The following is a 24,302-nucleotide window of genomic DNA, read 5'->3' on the forward strand; positions in this document are numbered from 1 at the left end:
CTCCCCCTGTCCCAGATGATTATTAGTTTTGTAAGGATTTTCCTTTCCCTCAGGTGTCACTGCCAGCCCTTCCTACCTGAGAAAGGTCTCAAATTTGTTTGGTTTTACTATAACGTCTTCCTGACATCAGCTGAAGGCGGCAAAACACAGAGGTTATTTAACGCACAAAAGGGGTTAAGCAACAGAATGTTAGAAACAAACCTGTTCCTGAGCAACAGCAGTTGTGAGCCCTGTGACTTCGTATCTGACATTTGGACTACCTCACATTTAGCAATGTCTGACTAAAGCTTTCCCTTGAATCTTCTGTAAGACCCTTTTATTCGGAATTCCCTGATGTCAAACCTAACTGAACACCTGTGGCTGCTGGGTTGATTCTTTGCTGTCTAATAGTTTGCAAATGAGTTCAGAGTGCAACCTTTTACACAGCAGGAATTTGGAGCTCCCTCTGGTACTGACCACTTTTTTTTTTTGAAAATGTATAGAAAAGGCTTGAGGCCTCTGTCACATTAGATTGATTTGAAATCAGTCAAAAAGATCAATGTTATTCAGAACACAAGCAAACTGACAGTCTCAGACCTACAGAATGTAATCACAGATGCCATATTTTTTCAAGAACCAAATAAAATTCAGCACAAACTGAACAATTCAATCCTTGCATACATGTAGAGAGCCCATTCTGCAAACGGTTATATGTGTTTCAGTTTGAGGCTATAATTAACCTTTACAGTCCCTCTATTCAGTCTAAAGATAGAGCACTTGGCACATGCACACATTTTGCAGGATAGAAGATGATGCCTCCTGGCATGGATGGTATCAGGTCATTGCTTATAAGTGCCTCATGCAGGTGTTTCCTCACATCAAGCAGACATTTCTGTGGTAGGATTTGAGCTCAGGAGGAATTCTGAGTATTTTAGATAGGCTACAAATTCTCCAATTCCCTACCTGCGATTACTCATTTATATCCGAATTTCAAGGAGACTATTCACTCATTTAAAGTTACATGGGTACATCAGTTCTTGCACAATTAGAAAAAAGAAGGTAATGAAGTCTTCACATTTATTCTTTATTATTTGAATCAACTCAATCCAGATTCTTTAACTTAAACAATAAAATACTTCTCAGTACAAAACAAACCTCCCTCTCTCCTTCCCCCTAAAAATGAAGCTTTTAGTTAATTTTTACACTATTTTTTTTAATGTACTGCAATGAAGTTGCTGAGTTAGTGGAAGTAAACCTTTCCATCACCTTCACTACATGAGCTAAGCCTATAAAAGGAAGCAGACAAATCTCACTGTTAACTTTGCAGTTTTCCCTCTTGTCACTTAAGTCTAGTAAGAATGTTTTCAATCACATCATGTTATAAACCATCAAATGATTTTCTGATGAAATTGTCTGAAGAGGACCAAAATGTCTTATTGTTCTTTGACATAATGAAAAAAAAATTCAATATTTCTATTATTATTAATTATCTAATTTTCTGTCTGTTACTGTTGCACAGCAGAAGTTACTAAACCAGATCCAAAGTGAACCAGCTAAATTACAGTAATCCAAATAGGAAGAGCATGGTCCAAGATTCCACCACAAACCACTTGCACCCCCTAGGGACCTTGCTGCCATCACACCAACGTCACACCTTTCCCCAGCCAGTCCATGTTTCTGTGAGTGTGGCTGCACTTGTCAAACTCACACCTCTCAGGGATTGTAACCCCTTCCACTACCGTGACTTGGAATTCTGTTATTTTCTAATGGTGTAAGTAGGATCTAAGAGAAACAAAACTTAAATACATCTGCCATTAATACTCAGTCAACCCCACTAACTGGCCAATAATCCAACACGTAACATGTTCATCTTTTTTTGCCTCCCACCCTTCCCACTGCAAGGCTGCTTTTGTTATCCTGTTTTAATACTGTAATATATTCTTTCACTAAATACAGCTTATCCAGACTTAAGTGGTTGCACAAGATGGGAGAGAATAATAGATATAAACCACCACAAAGACTCCCACAGATACTACTTCCTACAACAGAGACAGAGTATATCACCACATATTGCTTGACAAATGGAGAATGCTCTTTGGGAACCAGAACTGTCATTTGGAATCAAATATCTGCAGTCCAGATTATTTTTTGTTTTTAATAAAATTAAATAAGCTCATATTTACTTCCACACAAGATAATCATAACACAGCAACCTTAAAGCTGGGCAACAAGGGAAGATCTTCACTTAAAACTCAGCTCACTGCTGATTCTTCAGCCAACAGGATTTCCATTGCAACACAAGCGCCTGGTGGGGTATCCAGTTAGGTGTTAGTGCTCAAGCTGTGCTGACTTATACATACAATGCCAGAAAATTTGACCTTTAATTACTCTTCCACAGCAAGGGAGATTCATATTTGTACTGACAAAAATGAAGACAGTTCCTTCCTGTAAAGACTTTGTCATTTGAAGATCAAGGTGATTACAGAGTAGAGTTGGTCCTAGCTAATCGATTATTACTTTCTTAACAAAGTTCCCTTGATGTTGTAATATGGCTTTTGGAAGACAAGACATATCTTAATTCCTGTTAATGGCAATGTCAAATATTAACATCGGTGGACCAAAGAAAAACTACTTTCAAAATCAATGAGGAGTTGCATTAGGACAAATGAGATCTCTGGGTTATGGTCCATTATGCAAGGAAGGCATTTTGTATTTCAGGGACTGAATATTTCTTGGTCTGTTGGTAAACATGTAACAACTACTCTTCCATGGCATAGTTTCTCTATTTTCCTCACTCTGCACGGGTTCTTTGCCAGGAAAAAAATTTTGCTGATGATCTAAGCAAATGGTGGCCAGAGCCAGACCAGAGGAAATCACAATCACATTTGAAATGAAATTGAAGACAGCCATGATAAATACCAGAGCTGAATTTCTAACCTGAGTTCCCTTCCGTGTCTGCTACACAACAGCTGAAGATTTATCCAGCCAAAGATTCAATTCTTACTGATAGATGAGATGGGCTGCTGGGAAATGGGGACTGCCAATAGTTCCTGACCCCATAAGGCTTTCCAAATTGATGAAGTGAACTACTGCCTCCAGTGTTACAGTAGCTGTGTTTCCATTCCGAGCTCTCCCATCACAAGGCATCATCAATTAAATTACTGTGAGGGATGTCCTCATGCAATTTTCATCTATTTCTTGAAGCCCTCCACCATTCTCCCATAAGTTTTTGTTAGAAAACAGCCTATTTGGGTCTTGATTACTAAAGCAGGAGATGCGAAAACAAAATAACCATTATTAAAAAGGATCTCTGTAGGACTCAATGTTCCCCAGTAATGAGACTAATCCTATTTACTCAATTTGTACACAAAACAAAATGCATTATTTCCATTTAAACAAATGCTATAATAATATGATGAATATTAAATCACTCTCCAATGGAACTCAGACATCCAGATTACATTCCTAATGGGCTCTGACTCTGAATAATCCAAATGGCAAAGCTTTTCCCCCCCTACCTTTTATTTAATTTTTCACAGTCTAATGATGCATTTGCTTCTAAAATGATTGAAATAATTTTCAAAATAACTCCCAAAGCAACAGATCTAAACATTAAATACACCAGAATGTAACTGCAGAAAGCACAGAAGGCCTGCACAGCACAATTCAAGGAAAAGCAAAACTCTGTCACCTTTGCACACCTCTGGCTGGGAAGGGAACCTTGAGTAGCTGCGCGCAGCTGGCTAGACATTAAAAACAAGTTTCAGAACCTTTTTGAAATCAAAGTAAGATTCCTAGCTTATAGTCACAGAAATATCTTAGCAGCCCAACACTCCCCATGTCTCTGCAATTTTTATACGATGGAAAGAGTACAGCCACGTTATCTTGCAGGATGATGCTTTAAACTGTAAATTGATCAAATGCTATGATAAAAGAACTTCACTAAATGGATAGTTTAATGTAAAGTCATAAAGGTAGTGTATAACACAGATGACTACAGCACCGACTAAGTGCACAACTTGGGGTTCTGCTCTGAGCCCAGACAACTCCAAGTGCTTTGAGATCTGCTTGGATGAGGGAGTCTCCACAGTTTCACATCAGCTGCATCCCGAGGAGAGGGAGCACCAAGATGGAAACTTGTACAGTACAAATCCCAACAGTGTTTTACTGACATGAATTCACATTTCTTCATTTTCTACCATTTCTTGATTAAATACCCTCCTAGGCAGACTACATAACTTATCTTTGTTTGCATTCAACTCTACCTCAAAATCAGTCAAGCTTTGCTTACCCTTCTTGATCATTGCCCCTTTTTTTTTCAGCTAAGTATCTTTCTGTCCTGCTTGCTGTTACAAAAGATAATATTATCTAGCATTTCCATGACAGCGAGGAGAATGGCCCTTATGTTTGTTTTAATTCACAGTATGAATGATATTTATTTCATATTCCATAAAGGTCACTGCAGTACAGACTATTTACAGTCTTAACTTGTGTTTTCAGAAAAAAAAAAAAAAAATAAAAAAAGGGACATTTCAATGCAATCTTGGATTGCATGGATCAGATCATCAGATCTTTCCAGTTCCCAGACACTGAACAAATGGCTGGTTCTGTCTAATAATTTTGCTGCGTTATATATACACAAATGCAGTAGTCAACCACTTTATACACATATGAATATATTACAAGCATATAAATACTGTGCAGGAGTCATAACCGTATACATTTGTTGATAGCCACACAATATGTAGAACACCATTTTGACCCCCAGGCCTCTATAAAAGTCCCATTCGCTACTATACTTTTCCTCTAAAAAGATTTTGGGAGTTTTATATTCATTGTGGTCCTCAAGATTAATCCTTTCTATGAAGACAATGACAAATAATGTTATCTCTTCTCTAATGTACTCAGTCAGCATGCTTTACAAGCAGAGGAGAAACAAAAAGAATCCTTCAGAGTACATTCATTCACCGTTTATCATTAATCAGCAAAGAAAAGGAATAGTCCTGGCCAAAGGCGTAGCCCCAGCCTATGGAAAGGGTGCTGAAGAAAGCCAGTAAACCCATAAAAAACTTAGCCATGAGAAAAATAACGTAGTAAAACACAGTATCTTAATAAAAGTAGTGTGAGAAAGAAAAGGAATGTGATTTCTGTCTCAAAAAGGAAGACACACAGCAGTGATGGGAAGGCACACCAACTGTTACTCGGGTAAAATAAAAAAAAAAACCCTTTCTATCCAGGAGAGAAACCAAAGTTGTCCTGCCCAGAGTGGCATCAGAAAGATTACCAGGAGGGACCTGTGTAAATATGTTTCCCTGATTCCATGTATGGACTGATGTATACATCTACACACAAGCATATACACATGTAAACATACACACACTCCTTTGCCACTTTCCTTGAAATCCATAAATATAAACATGTGTGTGTATATGTATATTAATTCTCTCCCTCTTCCCTAACCCCTTCCATGAAAGACAACAGAGAATGGGAACCCAGGTTCATTGCATATTGAGATATCCAAATATATTTTCTCAGAATTATGGTGTTACTGTCCGAAGCCCTACATATATCCTCCTGGACAGACTTCTAACTTTCTGCTGTTCCACTTCCAGTTATGCATTTATCAAACAATTTCTAAATGAATGTATAGACATTCACTCTCTAAGAAATGTGAACTAAAGGGACTCCCTTCTGGAACTGGTTCTTCAGATTCCCTGCTCAAGCATACCAAATCATCCTCATATTTCTCCTTCTCATTTTCACATGCCCGAACAAGTAGTTTAGCCTTATGCCATGGCTTGAAAAGCCAAGAGATTCAAACAACCATCAGTCAGGCAAAAAAAAGTCCAAGAACTTAAGACTTTCTGCAGATGACATCTACAATTTTCAAAGACCTCTCTGTTCAAAATGAATTAATTTGCACCCTCTGGTTTCAGGCTGCTGAACTTTGCACTTTCTTTAGACAATGTGTGCTGTATTATGAAACATTTCTCTGTTTCAGAATATAAAGCGGAAAAAATACAGCCGCCAATAGCCACCAGTTCCTGCAAAGTTGAGCCTGGAGACTGTCCATTAAACTGCTACAATAGGTAGAAAAAGACACAGTAAAGAATGCACAATGAATGCTTTCAGAACTAGATTAATAATCACTTTTGACCAGATGACTGAGCTCAAAAACTGGTGGAAAACTGCTTCTAATAAAGCCTTTCATTTATTTTTTTCGTGAACATCCCTCCAGATTTATATTTCTGAAGTTTTTTAAAATACAAACTGATTTTAAGAATAACTGTTTTGCATAAAGAGCACAAGCCTTCCATTCTGAGTGTCATTCCACAACATTTTGAATTTTTCAAAAGAACTTACATTTCGAAAGGTTGAAATTATATCCTTAACTTGCCTCGGATTTATGAGCAAGACAAGTTGCTTGAAACTGCTCAAACTGTTTGTCCAAAGGTCTCTGACTGGCCCCTGCTACCACTGAACTTCCAGGTAGGTTGTGATAGCACTCATTCAGAATAAAGGCTTTACCATAACTTTAAGATCATTTGTATATCAGGCATTTCCCTGAAGGTATTTAGTGAATGGCTTTTATGGGAAACCTCGGTCTGCTGCTCCAATACCCTGCTAGTAACTGTGGGGAGGGGTAGGAACAGGGACGTCTTACTTCTGCTATTAGCACGCTTACTCATATACTTTAAAAATTAAAGTACTAAAATTAATTTATAAGTAATAATTTGAAGTGAAGTTGACTTTCTTTAATGACATTTAGTGTTACATACTGCAGTGCATTACTAAATAAAAAAAAAACTACTATCAGAAATGACAAAATGACAAAAATCCATGCTTAATTTAAGGAGGCCAATTACTTTAAGTGCTGCTACAGTCAGAAAAGTGATTCAAGGATAAATATGGGAACATACAATGCTGTTTCTTCAACAGCTTCTAAACCAAATTCAATGTAAAAGGCAAAAGGTCAACTTTTTTTTTTCCATCTATCCCATGGCATCACAAAACTCCCTGCAGGACTTGGAGAACCTGGTTGAATTCCTTATTTCCTGACATTCTCTGCAGCAGCAATGCTGATTATACTTTATGCTATGAGACACTCTGCTCACAGGAAGGTCTTCATTTTTTCCAGGTAGAAATGGAAGATTTCACATTTGTCTGGAGTCTAGACATCCTGTATCCCTGGTTATGGATTAATGACTAGGTAGAGCAGGATTTGTGTAGAATAAATGCTTGGAGGATTCTGTTCCTTATTAGATGAAAAGGTGCTTAGGTCCAGTCTATTTATGCCTTTATCATCTTATACAGCAGCACCAATGATAGACATGTCCAAGGACTCCCTCCCAAAGTCATTCTTGTTGCAGATTGATGACAATAAAGAAGTTATGTTTCTCTGTGGCTGCCTGCTTAAATTCTATGCGTTTTACTCTTTGAACACAGCAAGCCCAATTCAAGCTTCTCTCCAAGAGTTCCACATGCTCCAACCAACTGAAAAACCCAGCTATTTTTAATAATACAAGCAAGCTCAATCACACCGGTACATGCAAAAGAAGTCTAACAATTTCTGGTAGTGTCAGATTTGCTGAACAGGCACATACCAACACATGTGAAGTTGGTTCAACATTTCTCAAGTGCCAAATTCCCTGTATTTGCATTAAACAAGGTATGTTCACTGGAAAAGCCTGTCAAGAAATATGGCAGCCCTAGTGATACAGAAGTAGTTGTCTGACAGCTGAAATGATGATTCAGAAAGCAGAAGATAACTTATGTTATACTAACAAGAACAGAAGAAATCTTAAAGACAAAATAAAGCAGGGAAGACAACAGTACTTTATGTGCAAATGTTCTACTGTGCTTTCATTGTGACAGCCAATGCTTCATATCACAACTGATTTGCAGTTACACATGGATCGAGTGAAACCATGCATTTCTCAATTTTCATTACCATATAACTTCATAAATTAAATAATTGCAAGAGTAGTGGCCTGCACAAAGGGTCCTTTACAAAGCAGATACCACGCCAGGATCAATAGCTAGTTGTAAAACTATTGATATAATAATTCCTGTTACTTCCAATCAAAAGTGAGACCCTTGACAGGTATGACTTAGAAATAAAATCACCATGTAATTGCTGTAGGGAACAAAATTTCCCAGGAAACTCACTGCATTGAAAACCACATTATTTCTACATAGCAAGATTCATAAGGAAGCATTCAAAAATTAATGTGGTATCAATTATCATAATAAAAATAAAATAGATCTCTAATAATAAAAGTTAAAAAACAAAATTGAAAAGAACTTATAATTCAATATAATGTGCGTTTAGGATTGGGGTTTTTTCCTATAAGAGCAAAGGTCCATAGATAGATCAAAAAGGTCTAAAATTTTTCGGTTTATTCCTTAAAGCTTTTGTACAACTTTTTTCTTAACCAGATAAAACACAATTGTTGACACCAGAAATTAAGAATAGAAAAATTGCAGCTCCCTTTCACAGGTCTAATACAATTTTCATTGGTAAAACAGAACCATAACAAAATCCTGTTTGTGTTACATTTTGTAATACAGGTATGTGTACATATAAGAAAGAAAGCAGAGAGACTGGATAAAACCACAAAGTGTTTTTCAACAGTAAGAATAATCTAGTGAAAACATAGCTATTACATTTCCCTTCAGAAATATGACTTGGTATTCCTCATTGTTTTCATTTTTACACCCAGTTTCCAAAATCCTTCTCAAATCCTTCCTCTAGCCATACAGCTATTTATTTGCTCACCCTAGAAAAAAAACTTTCAGCTGTTTACTACCCAACCTTATCTGTGGGCAGCACCCACTGATTTTAACTTATAGTCATTTTAGAGCTTGGTAAGATTCTCAACAAAACTTGCCACACTACCAATTTTTGTGTCAGAAATTTTGATTACTGATGCTTCTACATCCAGGAGGTCAGCAAAATAAAACATTAAACTTCCCAGCAGGCATTTACACACTGATGCAATGTATGTAGAGGCACAAAAGATGCTCCTGTAGAGGAAAAAGCAATTCAAAACAGATCGGCACAGCTGAAGTTTTTTAGAACGGCACAACACATCTGGCTTCTGTTGCAAGTTCTTTAACAGGTGAGTGGGTTTAATTCCGCAGAGCACCTTCAGAGAGCTGTTGACAAACTTAGGGTCAATTCATTTTTTTCCCCAGAAAATTAATGTCAAGTAGCATGCTTTGGTATGAGATTTTCATAAAGACACTTAAAGTGGAATAATGCATTTAACGTGACCCTAGTCCCTTGAGGTCTTACTAGAATTGCCTTATTTCTGAATATGCCACTTAATTCTGCTGCCTAAAGAATTTCTAAACACATTTCAAACACTGGTTCAGTCACACTGGGAGAAAGGTTTTTCTTTCCATTTCACAGATGGGCAAGGGAAGCATACAGGGCTAGAAAGCCTTCTCAAGATGACATAGCAAAGAATAGCAGGGACAGAGACAGAGCTCAGACTGTCTCATTCTAGCCCTGAGCTCCAATAGCTCTACAGCTCATCAGAAAGAGAGGAAACTTGTCTTGTTTTAGCTATGACTGACTTGCTATAGTGCCTAGCCATCATGTTCGTATCAGGCAGCAGTCTCATCAGCAGACAGCTCCCACTGAGATCAATGGGGAGTAGATTATCCTGCATCTTCTGAAATTATGCATAAACCATTAATGAGAAAAGTGGAAAAACAAGGGCTGAGCCATGAAGATGTAGTATCCATATGAAGTGTTTTCTTTCCTTGTTCAAACATAGGAGAACTGTATGGATATGTATCAACTGACCTCTCCCCAATTGGTACTGCTCAGAGGAGCAGTGTATCGGGAAGAGTTTGAATGCTGCAACTATCAAAGTCTGAGGTCTTTGAAAAGTCACTTCTCCAGAATCAAGCTATTACCCCTTTCTTGCTATTATCCACTTTTCACCACAAGTGAAAAAATCTAAAAGCGGATTTCAGGTTAGGTGGAATGCCACAGTTCGTACTCTGCTTCTACCATTTCCATTCAGCAACCTTTTTCTTCAAAACTTCCACGTTTTTCCTGTGAAATCTCTTCATTTCTTCTTACAGAATTTAAGGCATTTTACTGGAAAGGACCGTATTCTTTCACTGCAGTTGTACAGACAGATTTGTTCCTGTAGCTTCAGTGTGAAACAAGGCCTATTTTATCATAAGCACAACAATATTAAGCTTGCTAGGCTTTTCAGTGACTACTCTGTATTTCTAATTGCCAAGTCTGTTACTTTTCCTTAATTTAACCAGCACAGATATTATAATCCAAAATGTGCATCTGATAAGGAACAAGTAGTTCATGAAGTAAATAATTTTCTGCTCCAGTATAGCACAGCATTACTATAACCACAGGACTTCTTTAAGTTGTGCAGTGTTATTTAGTCTTTAGAAAACCTGACAGTTTCCACAAGGAGAACACCAAGGGATTGGCTGGTTTTTAGCAATCAGCAGATGGACAAATTAAAACATTACTCGAGGGAACAGTATAACTTGCAGAGAGTAGGTAGAGAAGAACCATTTATTAGTGCGAACCACAAAAGCGTGGTGCTGGAAACTCTCTGTAATCATAAAGATGTGTTCTTCAAGTGACCTCCCTCCTCGTGGTCAGCACTCAGCCCTGCACGCTGGGCAGGGAGGCGATGCTGGAGATGGGTGGGCAGGGCTGTGCCCAAGCCAACTCAGGAGGGCAATGGCCATGCCTGGGGAGCTGGGCTGCTGCTTCAGAGCACAGCGTGGAACATCCTGGCAACAAGGTTATTTATCCCCCATTCACAGATGCCTGCCTGGAGCTGGCAAGGCTCAGTTGGCTTCTAGTGGAATTAGTAGAAGATGGTTGCCATGTCTGAGAGGAAGAGGAGAGGCAACAGCACATGGGCAGCGGCAGTATGCAGCACACTCTCCACTGGAAGGAACAGAACGCCTGTGGCAATTTTCCATCCCCTTTTAGTGTCTATCTGACTGGTACAGACTGAAGGTCAGTCTGTGATAAATGGATAAGATAAATTTGATTGTAACTGAATTTACAGAGTATGTGAATTTAAGTGTTTCAGGACCTGGTACTGAGATGTTAACCCTTTGCAGAGAGAGGCAAAGAAACTTGGATCTGCTACTAAAATAAGTGACAGCAGAGTTCAGTAACCAGGTTTGCTACCAGAGAATATGGGTGACAGCAGTTTGTACATAGAGCATTTATGGTGTTACCAGGGCCAGGATTCCAAGGGGTTAAATCTGCAACCTTTGAAGATACCCAGCTCAAGCAGTTTTGGAAGGTTAAAGTTATAAATCAGGAGAGAGAAACAACGGTAACTAGAAAAGGATGTTTGTAAGGCATCCTTTTAATATTTTTCTTTCCCATTCTTGGAAATAACTGTTAGAATAATTTTATCTTTTTAAGCCAAATTCTCTGCTATATAGTGACGTTTTCATCACTACCAGAAGGCCACCAAAAGAACACCTTCCATGTACATTGTGGTTTTTGCTTTCAAAACATTCACTGATCAACTGTTACCTAGGACAGTAGTTACATACCCATTTATTTGTTGGGTTGCTAGATTTTTGAGTCTACAGATTAACCCTACAAGTACCACAGTAGTCTTCTCATGATTAAAATAATTCTATATAATTAATAGGATGTTAGAAGCCTTGGTTGGTTTCCCACTGAAAATCACCCTCATTATCTTCAATGTGCCTGTTGAAGAAACAGCAAGTGACATCTCTAACAGGCGAGAACAAGTCTTTCAGAACTCATTCAAGTTCAGGATTCTTTGCATAGCTTTTATGAATTGTTGTGGGTTTTTTGTCTTTTTGGTTGGTTGGTTGCTTGGGGTTTTTTGTTTGTTTGCTTGGGTTCTTTTAACCAAAAGTCGCTCAATTTCAAAGCCAAAGATGTTATCTCTCTCTGATTCACCATTGAAAAATATGTCGTTATATAGGGAGAATTCAAATAAATAGCTATTTTGCAATTGTGAAAGTATAGTTATAAAATCGAAACTCTATGTACAGATTCCCATAAGATTATTTTTCCAACTTCAATTTAACCTTAACTTATTTTCTTTGTATTCTCTTCATAGTAACTCAGCACACCAAAAGCTTATGCATCACATTTTAAATGGAAAGTGTTTTCAGGGTTTTCAAGCATACCACAGAATGTTTATTTTCCCCATTATGAGAACGCTGAAGATACCACGAGTTAAACATATGGAACAATATTCTTATCAATTAAGCAGAGGAGAAGGGGAACTGTATTAAAAAAAAAAAAAAAAGTTATGCACACAGTTCACTTCTACTCTGAGAGCTTGGCACAATGAGAGATTTATTTTTCTTTACACCCATCATAAGGTACTAAATTTGCTTGGGCAAAGACTCCTTTTCCTCAAGTTTCAGCCCAAAGTAAAGATTTTGCTGAAGGAGAGGCATCGGATGTAGTAAAAATGCTAACTCTACCATTTGGTTTAATGCCAGAAAGTGTATCACTAAGAAATTTAGTCCAAATGGAGAATAGTGTGAGGAAGCATGTGAAAAAAGAAATGGTAATAGTTACTGTGAAAATTAATTTTTAAAGAGAACAGTACTCAGCTTTGATAGAAAGTGTTTTCTGGGAATGAGTAGAGGCCATGTTGAACTTGCTTGCGCAGCTATGTGACCTCTGCCAATCAATGTCAACACTTTATTAATATTTAACTGAAAAAGTGTGAGATGATTCAAATTTTGGCTGTCTTCATAGGTGTTGCTAAGCAACTTCGCTGCTTGTCTGAGAACTAGTTTTCACAGCAACCTTTCCTTCAAAGAGAAGACCTGCATCCACTTGAAACACTTTTCCCTTTGTCAATGAAGAACCCAGCAAGTTATATTCCTCCCCTCCCTTTATATTTTCCTCTCCATTTCCCAGTTAAAAAGAAATCAATTTAACAGTGCCTGAAATTCCTCACTTACCGTAATCGCTGTCATAAAACACTATGAATTTCTGCCACCGCAGCTCAGTGACCAGTTTCAGCATCACATCGTTGAGGCGGACGGGTGGGCGGGCAGCCAGTGTGTATTCCTCCTCCTCCAGGCTGGGGTTCAGGTGGCAGGCGGTGCGTGGGGAGCCCCCTGTGTTGCGCTGTACGAAGAGGTGCGGGATGTGCATGGCATCCGTCAGGGACTGCAGGGCATTGGCCGAGGCACAACCAGTGGATGTCACTAAAGCCAAGATCCCCAAGGTCATCAGGTCACAGGCTGGAGAATACAAAAAATAAAGCAGGGTTAGAACAAGCCCAGCAAGTCCTTCGGTCAACCTAGATGCTAAGAAGGGAACAAGACAGGCTTTACCCTTACCATTAACACAGAGCTGAAATGAATGCTATTACAGTATCAGCTAAAGCCTTTCAGAGATAGGTCCCGTAGCATTACAGTAGGAGACAGTATCTGCAATCTGTACCGATAAGACTAAGTTGAGGACAGATGGCATTTCTTCATTTCTTCAAACAGAAACTAATGCAAATGGAGATTATGGCCCTTGTTTCAGGTCATTTCTGGTGGAAGCAGGAACTTAACTCCCATTTTTAAAAGACACTTCACTGCTTTTACCTCTTAGTCTTTACTGTGAACATTGGATGAAGACTTGGGACAATAAAGAGCAATTTCAGCTTCAAGGATGTGTCTTACAGAACAGAGTTTTGAAAGATTTTTAAACTGATGAAAAAATATTCACTGTATGTCTCAGAGCAATGAAGAAACAACAAAGACACTCGTCAGAACAAAGACAACCCACAAATGACTAAACAATTATTAATAATAGTAGCTGTCTTTAAAAAGATCTGCAAAAGTATGTCCTGTTTTTAAAAACTGCTTATACCTTTCAGTCTATCCGTTTTTGAGAATGAAGTGTTAGGTGAGTTTGAAACACAGGCCATGCAGGTTGGGCAGCCCTGGGCAGAACCCTGTGCAGCCCTGCTCTGCTGCTCAGGAATTGTTTTGGTTGGAAAAGACCTTTGAGGTCATCAAGTCCAACTGTTAACCTCGCACAGCTTGATCTCCCAGGGCTCCTCCAGATAAAACAACCTGATACTTTGCTGGGGTCGGGAAGTGTTTCCAGCCGAGGTCCCCAGCCATAACTCAGTAGCTATTCAGTCAGTGGTGGTGGTAAGATACTGTAAGACTGTAAAGCAGCAGAGCTGTTAATGCCTGGTTTTACTAACCCTTTTGAACAAGGTGCAGCAAAATTGGTCCCTGGGAGCTCAGCACAGGAGTGCTGCATCAGCCCTGAGGGTCCTGCAGGGGCATGTGGCACCTCCTAATTTTCTCCACCTTTGAAGAGGGTTGAGGGAGAGCTCAGGGCAGTTTCAGTCCCCTAGCAACCACCTGCACAAGCACAGCCTGCCCAATGGAAACCAGTTGCTCTGCTTCCCCAGGACAAAGGCCCACCATCATAGAGCTCCCACAGGAAGTAGCCAGTGATGCTCCACAGTCCAGCTGCAGCCTGCATAAGTTAGCTCAAAGTGGATAAACAAAAGAGCCTCTGGGATGTAATTCAGAGCCCCGCTGGGACATGCAGAGTAGCTGAGCAGGAAATTCAGCTTCCAGTAGAAGAGAGGAGGCTGATGGTGCTTCCCTGGCACAAGGTGGCTGCCTGCACAGGGCCCTGCTGCTGGGGCACCTGTCGGGTCTGGTGACACGGGGGAGACTTGCTGCCACCCTAGCACTGACCCACCATCTCTGATGTCCCGTGGAAACAGATTGAGTTGGAAGGTAGAAAAATGAACATAATGTATCAAAAGTATTTAATTTTCCTCCTCTAAACAAAAAAGGATATTTCCACTTTCAGAGACTAAAAAGTCAAAGGGACTGGACAGGTTATGTATAATTAATAGTAATTAACTGTTAATTGTTAATTCATACTAATTACATAAAGGCACAGTAATTAAATACATAAAACTGCTTCTAATGCAACGAATGAACCATTTCACCAAATATTTTAATACACCAGACATAAAATATATTTCACTTTGATATGAGATAGCAGAAAGAAATGTTAGATCTTTTGTACGCATAGAACATCCAACATGTATCCTAATGCAACAGACAGAGATGAAGTGCTTTTAAAATTATTTCCTTGATGGTCTTTACAATAAACATATGTCAGCTGCATTATCTAAATTTACTCTGTGTTGATTATAGCTATATGAAATTGTTCTTTGTTTTTCCTGAGAGCTGACCTGATTTAACAGCAGGGAGGCATTACATTTGCCAAATGGGAGACCCAGGTTCGGGAACAGATTTGATTTCCCAGGCTTCTTGCCAGAGAAAACTGAACATGTCATACAGGTAATTTATTTAGTCACAGTAGGGGAGGGAACAGAGAAGTGGGAACAGAGGGAGAGAACAGCAGAGCTGAGCTATAAACCCCTGCAGAGCTCACCAACCAGCGAGCTTTGCTGTCACCGAGGGAGAGAGAAGCAAGACACACGGATCTGTAGAAGGAACAATTTACTTGCAAAGCAGACAGAAGGAGAGAAAAAATAATTCCCTTTCTGATGGTGGGCTGCATCCAGAGAGGCACTTATTTGTGGAATATAGAGCTGATCGCCAGTTATATAACAAGAGATAACTTTACGTAGCAGTTGACGCTAATCAAAAGCTGCTCGCTTATTCGTAGCAAAAAGACCAGGATAAAACAGACCAGAGCAAATGAGGTCCCTTATCTCCCAGCACAGCCCACTGAAGAACACAGCTGAAGTATCTCAGCAAAGAATGTTTTGGTTGAGGCATTTCCCCAATGTTTTGTGGTTCGTGTCAATGGGTTAAAATGAAGAATTAGTCAATACACTTCTACATTCTGATATTTTGTCAATTGATTATGTTCTGCCTGAAAGCATATGCTACAGTAAGCGTTATCTCCTCTTGGCTTTCTGTTTTGAGATAGTACAGTAGGCAATAAAAAAATGGAATAATACGGAAAACAGGTTTCATATTTTCTGAATTGCTTTCTTTAGTCAAATTAGAGAATGTGAAAAAGATCATCATATTTCTAATAGAAGACTTTCACTATATAAAAATACAATGGATTCCGAGAAATTCAGCCTCTCCATACTTATTACACTGAAGGATGAGAACAAACCTTTAGCATATAAAGAAGGCAAGTAGTACCTTCTACATGAGTAACACAATCTGGAACAATGACATAACAGACACCGATTAATTAAAGAACTTATTAACTCAGAAGAAAATTTGAAATTACTTAGCAAGAGAATCTTCAAGGATTAAGCAATCCCGAAAGAAAACTTGAGTGACATTTGTTTTTAGGATTTACCCCCACATGCCTGTGTTTTCTTGCATACAAAACTTTGTGACAAGAGAAAATGTGTCATTTTCCATTTTACTTTGTACTAACTATGGATTCTGAGCAACAATCAAGTGTTCCTGACTTTGCATCTGAGTAAATCACTAAATCTGTGTGTCAGTTGCTGCATCATAAGCACCCAAAAGAACCTGCAATTTTTGTACATGAATTTCATAACCCTCATCTTGATTTTGTTGAAGTTGAAATAAAGACATTTGAAGTGCCTTGGTTCATCTCAGCCTACTAACATAAGGGAAACACCCAGAGATCCTAATCGATCTTTAATTTCTATAGCTGTAATTATAAAAATTTCATGTTGTTATAACTAAGATGCTTTCATATTTATTTATCCTATATATTTACATAGGTAAGTTTCAATAGATAATGTTTTTAAAGTATTTTTTCCCCAGATAAAGCGACACAATGTTCTAGCAATCCTGCCTCCAAGTTTCACTGCTATATGAATAGCAATAGTTATTAGTTTAACTGTGCTGAATGCCTTCATCATCATCAGGCTGCATTTTAAGAGAACACCAACATCCTACAAACCAAACAGTAAGAAACGTGTATGTTTACATGATGAAAACACGAACATCACCATGTCTGAATTATAAATCTGCATTCATCTATTTAAGCAGACTACATTATGTCATAGTGGTTGTTCATCAATGTTACTATCAATGTGCACCTCCATCAACAGAACATTGCTCAAGCTTATACTTGGATTTCATTTAAGTTTCTCAAATTATTGATTAATCCAGTTTTTAGTTGTTTCAGTGAAGTGTCTCTCCTAGCTTATATTTTTGAAGTCTGTTTTCAGAAAGTCCCATTTCCACATCTGCTTGACATTTTGCATCTTAAACAGTTATTTCCATTACAGAGCTTCATGAGACACTGCTCTCTTCTCCATCTATTGTCAGGTTTTGCATTTACCTTCTCCATGTTATCTCTGTCATGATGGTGACAGAAATAACACAAGTTAATATATTTTGGACATCTTCTAACTGAATTTGTCTAACTTGACTCTCACACCACACCAATACTTGCTAAACTTTTCTCTCAGTCTGTGATGCTCATCTCTAACTCCAGCCATATCCATTTAAGACCACACTTAAGCCTAGAAGAGCAGCAATTATTTTTCAAACTGCACCTTATCCATATGACCTTTTTAATCAGTGGGACTCTTCATGGCATGTGAGATAATACAAGAATCCTGCTTTGCTACAATCACATTCAAGGTCTTGCTCTTCTACCATTGCTCATGTATTGCCATCCTATTTCTGAAGACAGGTGCAGATGGCCGAGTCCTGATTTGGCACCATCTTCATAGAGATATTTGCATTAAGAGCTTTAGTTCAGATCTCTCTGTAATTAAATCCCTCTCTCTCTAAAGTGCAGGGAATCAAAATACTCCAAGAGAAACTGTTGTCTTGCTCCTGGCAACATGACAATATGACCGTCTTTCAGTCTCCCTTTCAGTGGTTCCCTGTTATTCAGAAAAGGGTAGAAACTTGCTCTTTTGTTTCCACAGTTATCAATAGACCAGCTGCCATGGTAATTTAGGATCTAACAATATATCCACCTACTGGCATTCACATTGCCTCTTCAAACTTCAATGCCTTTCTGTCTCTCACTTCTGTGTACCACTGTAGCTGGTACTACCCACTTTGGACACCATCTGATTATATTTGATAAATCCTCTCTGAATTGTTTTTCATTTTTTTACTAGAATTTTTTTGTCTTTTTCAGTTTAACTAATCCTTAGGAGTTCTTTACTGCACTGCAAGTGGAGAATCATCATAAGCATAAAAAACTTGCATTTTCAAAAATGTCACCGTTAGAAAACTGAGAGGTTGCCGTCTTTTTGCTCAGAAAGATTTTCTGGTGAAGGAAGGGAACTTCAGATCTGGCAAGAGAGTGGAAATCCAGTCACACTACATGTACCTGCTCTTTCTGGTGCAGTACTCTGCAATGAAATGATTAATAAAGTTGGCACTTAAGTGTTTGTAATGAGGTTTCAAAGCTACTGTCCTGCTGATGTTAGTGACTTCATGCTTGCCTTAGTACTATTGTCTCAGTCAATCTGACAGAAAACTCATTTTTCACATTGTTCGTCTTCAAAACCAGTAGAGGAAAAAATAGTTTTCTTATTAAAACATTAAATTCCAGAGAACAAGACAAATTCTGGGGAGAAAAATAAATACATAAACCTATTTCAGGAACCTAAATCCTAATATTCCATGAGACTCTCAAGACCTGTAATTTATTCTGCTGGAAGAGCATAGTTAGCAAATCCACCAACTGGCTGAGCAAGCAGGTGCAGAATATCATGCGCTATACACAAATAAACACACAAGAAGCTATCTATTGTATTGTTCACATGTGCAAAACTTAAGCAGCAATTTGGTTCATTAGTTAATCTACTTATAAACAGATACACAAAACAAAAGTTTTGAGTTAAACACTAGAATAGCAAAGAGGAGATAAAAATATATCAGTTCAGGAATCTGATAAGCTGTGTCTTTAATCAAGATGTAAAGTCTAGAAAAAAAAACACACATCCATAGAGATATGATTAAATTAAATGGAAAAAGTCTTGGGAGGTTTGCTGAGAGCACCGAGATGAGACAAAGGATGAAGAAGACAGAGGGAAGAAGACTGCAGTTCATCAAGGAATACTTCAAGAGGATGATGATACAATTCCTTCACCTAAAACCAAAATAACATAAACCAGAGAAGCGCGCATTTTCACACATATCTAAACAAATTCAAATGTTTCTGCTGTTGTACACAAGAAGCTCCTGTGAAATCAGGGGCACAAACCTACTGCTAACTTAGTCACACAGAAAAACAGTAAAAGACTGTTAGTTATCTGCATTTTAATTCTCTTTAAGCCTCAAAAGGCCTTTAAAATTTAAATGGTTTTGTGCAAAACCAGTGCATATGCAAGACAAAATTGTAGAATAATCTTATTAATATTGCTGAAAATCCTTCTATGAAAAATACTGACCTATAGATTCACTCCTACTATTGGTGAATTAAGGACAACATCAAAATCGGTAACCTAAGCACTCCCTCAACATGATGCTTCACTAAATGGGGTTTCCTGAAGAATATTTTTTACTTACTTTACATTTTATGATATTTGTTTACTCTTCAGCTTCTTTCATTAACTGAGTAAGGCAATTCATAATGAATTTGCATCATTGGCATCTAATGCATGTGTCCTTCCTTTGGATACTTAGCAATAAATATATTTTTCTTTGTTCCAATTCTGCAGACTTCTACTTAGCTTTATGTTCTGTACTTACACTATGTTTTTTCAAGTAACTCTGCATTTATTATTTTTGTTATGAAAACTACACAAAGCTATAGGTATTTATCACAGAGTAACTTAATAGAGAGAAAAGATATCAGACACAGACAGCAAAAATATTTTATGTAGCACTTTTATTGCTGTAGCACCTTATGTGTAGTGAAGATGAATATTTCTTACTCCATTACACAGACCATCAATCAAAACAAAATGCATCTTAAAACAAGAAAACAAATTCACAATTAGTCCTCCGTGGTTTGATGCAAAAACGAAACCAACCAAAATTCATAACTACCCCAGTTTCTATGTGCACATTTTTTGGATATAACATTCAAGAACGATAAATATTTCCTTCCTTTCATTTAAACAGCTCTTCTGCACATGGGACCAGGATACAGGCACTCTCAGATCCCACACTTTTTGTGATTATTTTGGAAGCCATAGGAAAGCCTGACATAGCCTCACCATAGCTCCTGAGGACAACTTGTGTTCCCCACTTGCTAGCATCCAGAGCCAAACGTGATGCCAAGTCCTCCACCAGAGATGAGAATTTCGAATCATGAGAGTATTCCCCATGTATAATAATGCATTGTGAGAAGGGCCTTGGAGAGCACCTGTGGCTACCCCAGTATTCAAAATACAAATGTGACCATTGATGAATACTGCAGACACTCTTGCAACATAAATAAATAACCAACCTGAGAACCAAAGAGGATAGAACATGCCTGGGGTTTGTCAATTAAATAATATTCTTTCCAGACTTCACAGAAACACAATATAAACTTAAAACAAAGAAAGCATGTACCTACCCAACAAAAAGACAACACAAACTCTAATATTTGCATCCTCAAAAGCCCTGTTTTCTGAAGACTCATATCAAACAAACCTCCCTTTATGTGTCCTTTTGCTGAAGCCATAAAACCCACATTGGAAAGAATTCAGAGTAAATCAGTGCAGGGGTCTCTCCAGTCCTAAGAAGCCAAGTGCCCCATTTTCTGCCAGCTTGCAAGCTCAGGAAGGGCTTCAAAATCTGACACACACACCATATTGCCAGAGACTCTCTGGACAAGATGCTGATACTTTCCCTTGTGTAAATGTGTATGATGTAAGGTTCTTAACAAGTTATTTGCAACAGCAATAAAACCTGGGGCCACAATCTCTAAAAACCACAGACTTACAGTATAAAAGCTAAAATACATATAAGCCAATAAGTAGTGAGGTCATTAGCATCTATGCACGAACGATGCCCTCCATGGGGATTTTTGCTACTTAGTCTCTTAATAACTTCCAACCAAAGCCATTACACTAGATAATATATTTTAAAAAACTAAATAATTGCTATTTAGCCTGTTTCTGAATTCTTTCTCCATCCTTCGCTATGTCTTTTTTTCTTTGAAAACACAAGATACGGGAATCATAGCTGGTTTTTTTCTTAGCAACTGAATCTTAGCAACTGAAAGAAAGACTGGCAAGTCAGTCGATAAACACTTTTTTTTTTTTCTTTTTAGAAATCCTTATCATAAATTGTATGGGTAAAGTCCTATAGACGGACATTTCAGTCTTCAATTTATGTAAAATTCTCAGCAGGCCAGCTCAAAGTGCCCCATGATCTAAAAATTAGATATGCATCATCACCTACATTTTCTAAGAGAACGATGATTATTTCAGTAGGCCATCAGTTACAATTAAAAGATTCCAGAAAACCAGTACACACATTCGAGAAAACCAGTACGTATATATATTACTGTGCATTTAAGTGTACATGTAATCAGTATGTCAGAATATCCCTGACAAATCAACATCTAAAAACACCTCAAAATCTAAGGAAAGCATGAGATTTTGAAATGTTTACCAGAAAATTTCCAGAACTGTTATTAAAGATCCCCCCAACATTCTTGGGCTGTCTTTTTATTATTTTTCCAGCATGCAGCAGCCTAAGCTGAACAAGAAAGAGGAACAGGGGAAGGAGAGGGGAAGAAAAAATAATTTTTTTTAACATATATTTTTCCTAGTTTTTCTTTTTCCTCCAGAATCATGCTAACCAGTACTTGTAGAACAGAGCAGCAAATGGTGATTACCGCCTTCCTTGCACTGCTTTGCCCAAACTGTCCATTTACTTCTCCTGGGGTCAGCAGCTGGTTCCATCTCCTTTGTGTCACTGCTCAGAGCAATAAAGGGATGCCTCGTCACTGCTTGTTGACACTGGCTGCATAGGAGACATAGTATTTAGATTTTCAACTTGCTTTCAACTATAATATATGCCTTACCACCTGATGTCTTGTGGGCCAATTCTCAGCATGCGTAAACTGTCAGAGCTCCCCTGACATTACCAGAACTGCCCTTTACCTCTAAATAATAGTCACTGTGCCTTGTTTCCTCCATTATCCCCTTGGTTCAGCGTATTCAGGAAACAGTTGTTGTTGCCTTGCCCACACAGACAGATTGTCTAGTATTGGTATGAATGCTGCAAAATGCTTTTATTTTACAGGACCTGTAGTGAGCCCACCAAATTACATAAATCCTTTCCTTAGAATGCATATTGACTGCACCTATTGGAGGTTTAAAGCAGTTCCCCTGGCAAATCAAACCAAAAAGGCATTGCACTGCATGACAGCATTCTTTGTGTCAGTATCGCCCCAATAAACCACCAGCCGTCATACTTGAAAAGTTAACCAGGAGCAGGAAGAGGAGCAATCTAGACCACCCTTCCGCTCGTGTTTATGCAGATAAAGAAGGAAAACAGTTACCACAACTAGAGTTGCAGCTTGCGTTTAATTTATGGGAGCGTACTAATAGCTCTCTTCAGTCTTTAATAGTCTAAAATAAAACATGAAGGTCCTCTCACACCGAGCACACCAGTAAAAACTGCTTTACTCGTCAAGCAGTTTAGTTTCCATACAACTGAGTGATGCCACCAAGTGGTGAAGAAACGCACCACTCGTTTTCCAAGCAAGGTTTTGAGTCCGTCTTCACTGACTACATTTTCTGTAGAAAAGCTTCCACCATGAAATCAGTACAAGGCATATTCCACTGATAAAAGTGCATTAATTGAGTACTAGTGAGAGAGAAGAGATGGCCTTGTTTTCACAAAAGGCAGATCTGATACTGCTCTCTAGCTCCTCCAAAGAAGGTAAGAGTCTCAGAGCAGAAACAGCTTTATAGCTAATAATCTGCTTTTGGAAGACTAAGCCAAGAAAAATTGCCTAATGTAGGTATTAAAAAAAAAAAAAAAATCGGTAGGCAACAATTCTGAAATGTGAGTAGTTAAGGATGTGAAACATCATAGAATTTAAACAATTTCTAGTTTTTATTCATTAATAATTAAAAAACATCCTTAAAGCAGCTAAATAGTACCTGACAGCACAGAAATTCTCCAGAATAGCTGCACTTCTGTTTTCTCAACAAAATGTAATTCCATTTGTGATGGTTTTCTCCTGGAATAATATTTGGCATCATGTTTAAAAATGTGAATAAGCATTTCTGGTGATTTTGAACAGAGCATGGTTTTCAGATATACATGTTAATCACAATGACATTAATACTATTTTAAGGCACTAGGCAGAACTGAACCAGCTTTGGCTTTTTTTTCTTTCACCCCTTCAACACTAGTTCCGAGGTAGAATTAACTGCAAATCACCTCTATTATTCGAGGGACATAAACAACTGTTTTTCTGAGTGCTGCATATTCGATTTCCATTCTTTGCAAGTTCTTCCATAATTATGTTCTCTTTTGCCCTTCAGCACAGAATAAACTGCACTTTCTCACCCTCTGCTTCTTTCACCTGCCTTTCATGACAAATCATAGTGATACGAAAGTATTTTTTCACACCTTCATTAGCATTCTGCAGGGATGCTTGGCTTTGCTGCCTCCTTTGCAACTATTTTACATGCACATGCTGAGTATTATTTTACCATCAGCGTGGGTCAGGCTCAGTTCCGGCATGCACAAGAGGAAAACACTCTCCTGCCATTTACAAAAAGCAGTCAAACGTAGCAGCTCTAGACAAGCTGATAAAATCCCTCAGTTCTTTGGTACTGAGAAACTCATTCAGATTCTGAGCTGCATTGACAAATAAGGAACATGTTAGCCCTGCTGGCCTGTCTAATTGGTAGTAATGATACCTATGCACAGAAAGTGACAACAGAAACTTCAAGGCGGGGGGGGGGGGGGAGTTGCTCCCTTTCCTTAAATTGTTCTCCTTTGTATCATACCCCATGCCAAAAAGCAGGAGGGATGAACATCAGTCTAAAATCACGACATGGCTTCTGAACAAGCTACAAGAAATTTCTCTATTCTGTTGTTTCCCCAGCACATTCGGGGCATATACTGCTCACCACACACTACTGCTCACCTGGAAACGTTAAGGAAACCAAAACACTGACACATGCCTGCTTTTCAATAATCAAGCTGCCACTGTCACAGAATCACAGAACATTGGGGATTGGAAGGGACCTCAAAGATCATCCAGTCCAATCCCCCTGCCGGAGCAGGAACACCTGGATGAGGTTACACAGGAAGGTGTCCAGGCAGCTTTTGAATGTTTGCAGAGTAGGAGACTCCAGTCTGTGTCCCAGTAAAACAGCTACTTGAAAACAACCAAAACATACAATTGCAAACTTCACTCCAAAGCAGCATCTCACATCCTC

General features: G+C 38.4%; 1 protein-coding gene across 5 annotated transcripts in view; it reads right to left on the reverse strand.

The window, feature by feature from the left end:
* The window catches only part of GRID1 (glutamate ionotropic receptor delta type subunit 1), a 518,675-nt gene that overhangs the window by 292,860 nt on the left and 201,513 nt on the right, over nt 1-24,302 (reverse strand). For all 5 annotated transcript variants that reach the window (XM_065843450.2, XM_071811719.1, XM_071811720.1 and 2 more), the window contains one exon: nt 12,952-13,236. In XM_065843450.2, coding sequence (XP_065699522.1) covers nt 12,952-13,236 — 285 coding nt within the window. The remainder of the gene's footprint in view (nt 1-12,951; nt 13,237-24,302) is intronic.

This window comes from Patagioenas fasciata, chromosome 8, assembly GCF_037038585.1.
Source record: "Patagioenas fasciata isolate bPatFas1 chromosome 8, bPatFas1.hap1, whole genome shotgun sequence".
NCBI classification, from domain to species: domain Eukaryota; kingdom Metazoa; phylum Chordata; class Aves; order Columbiformes; family Columbidae; genus Patagioenas; species Patagioenas fasciata.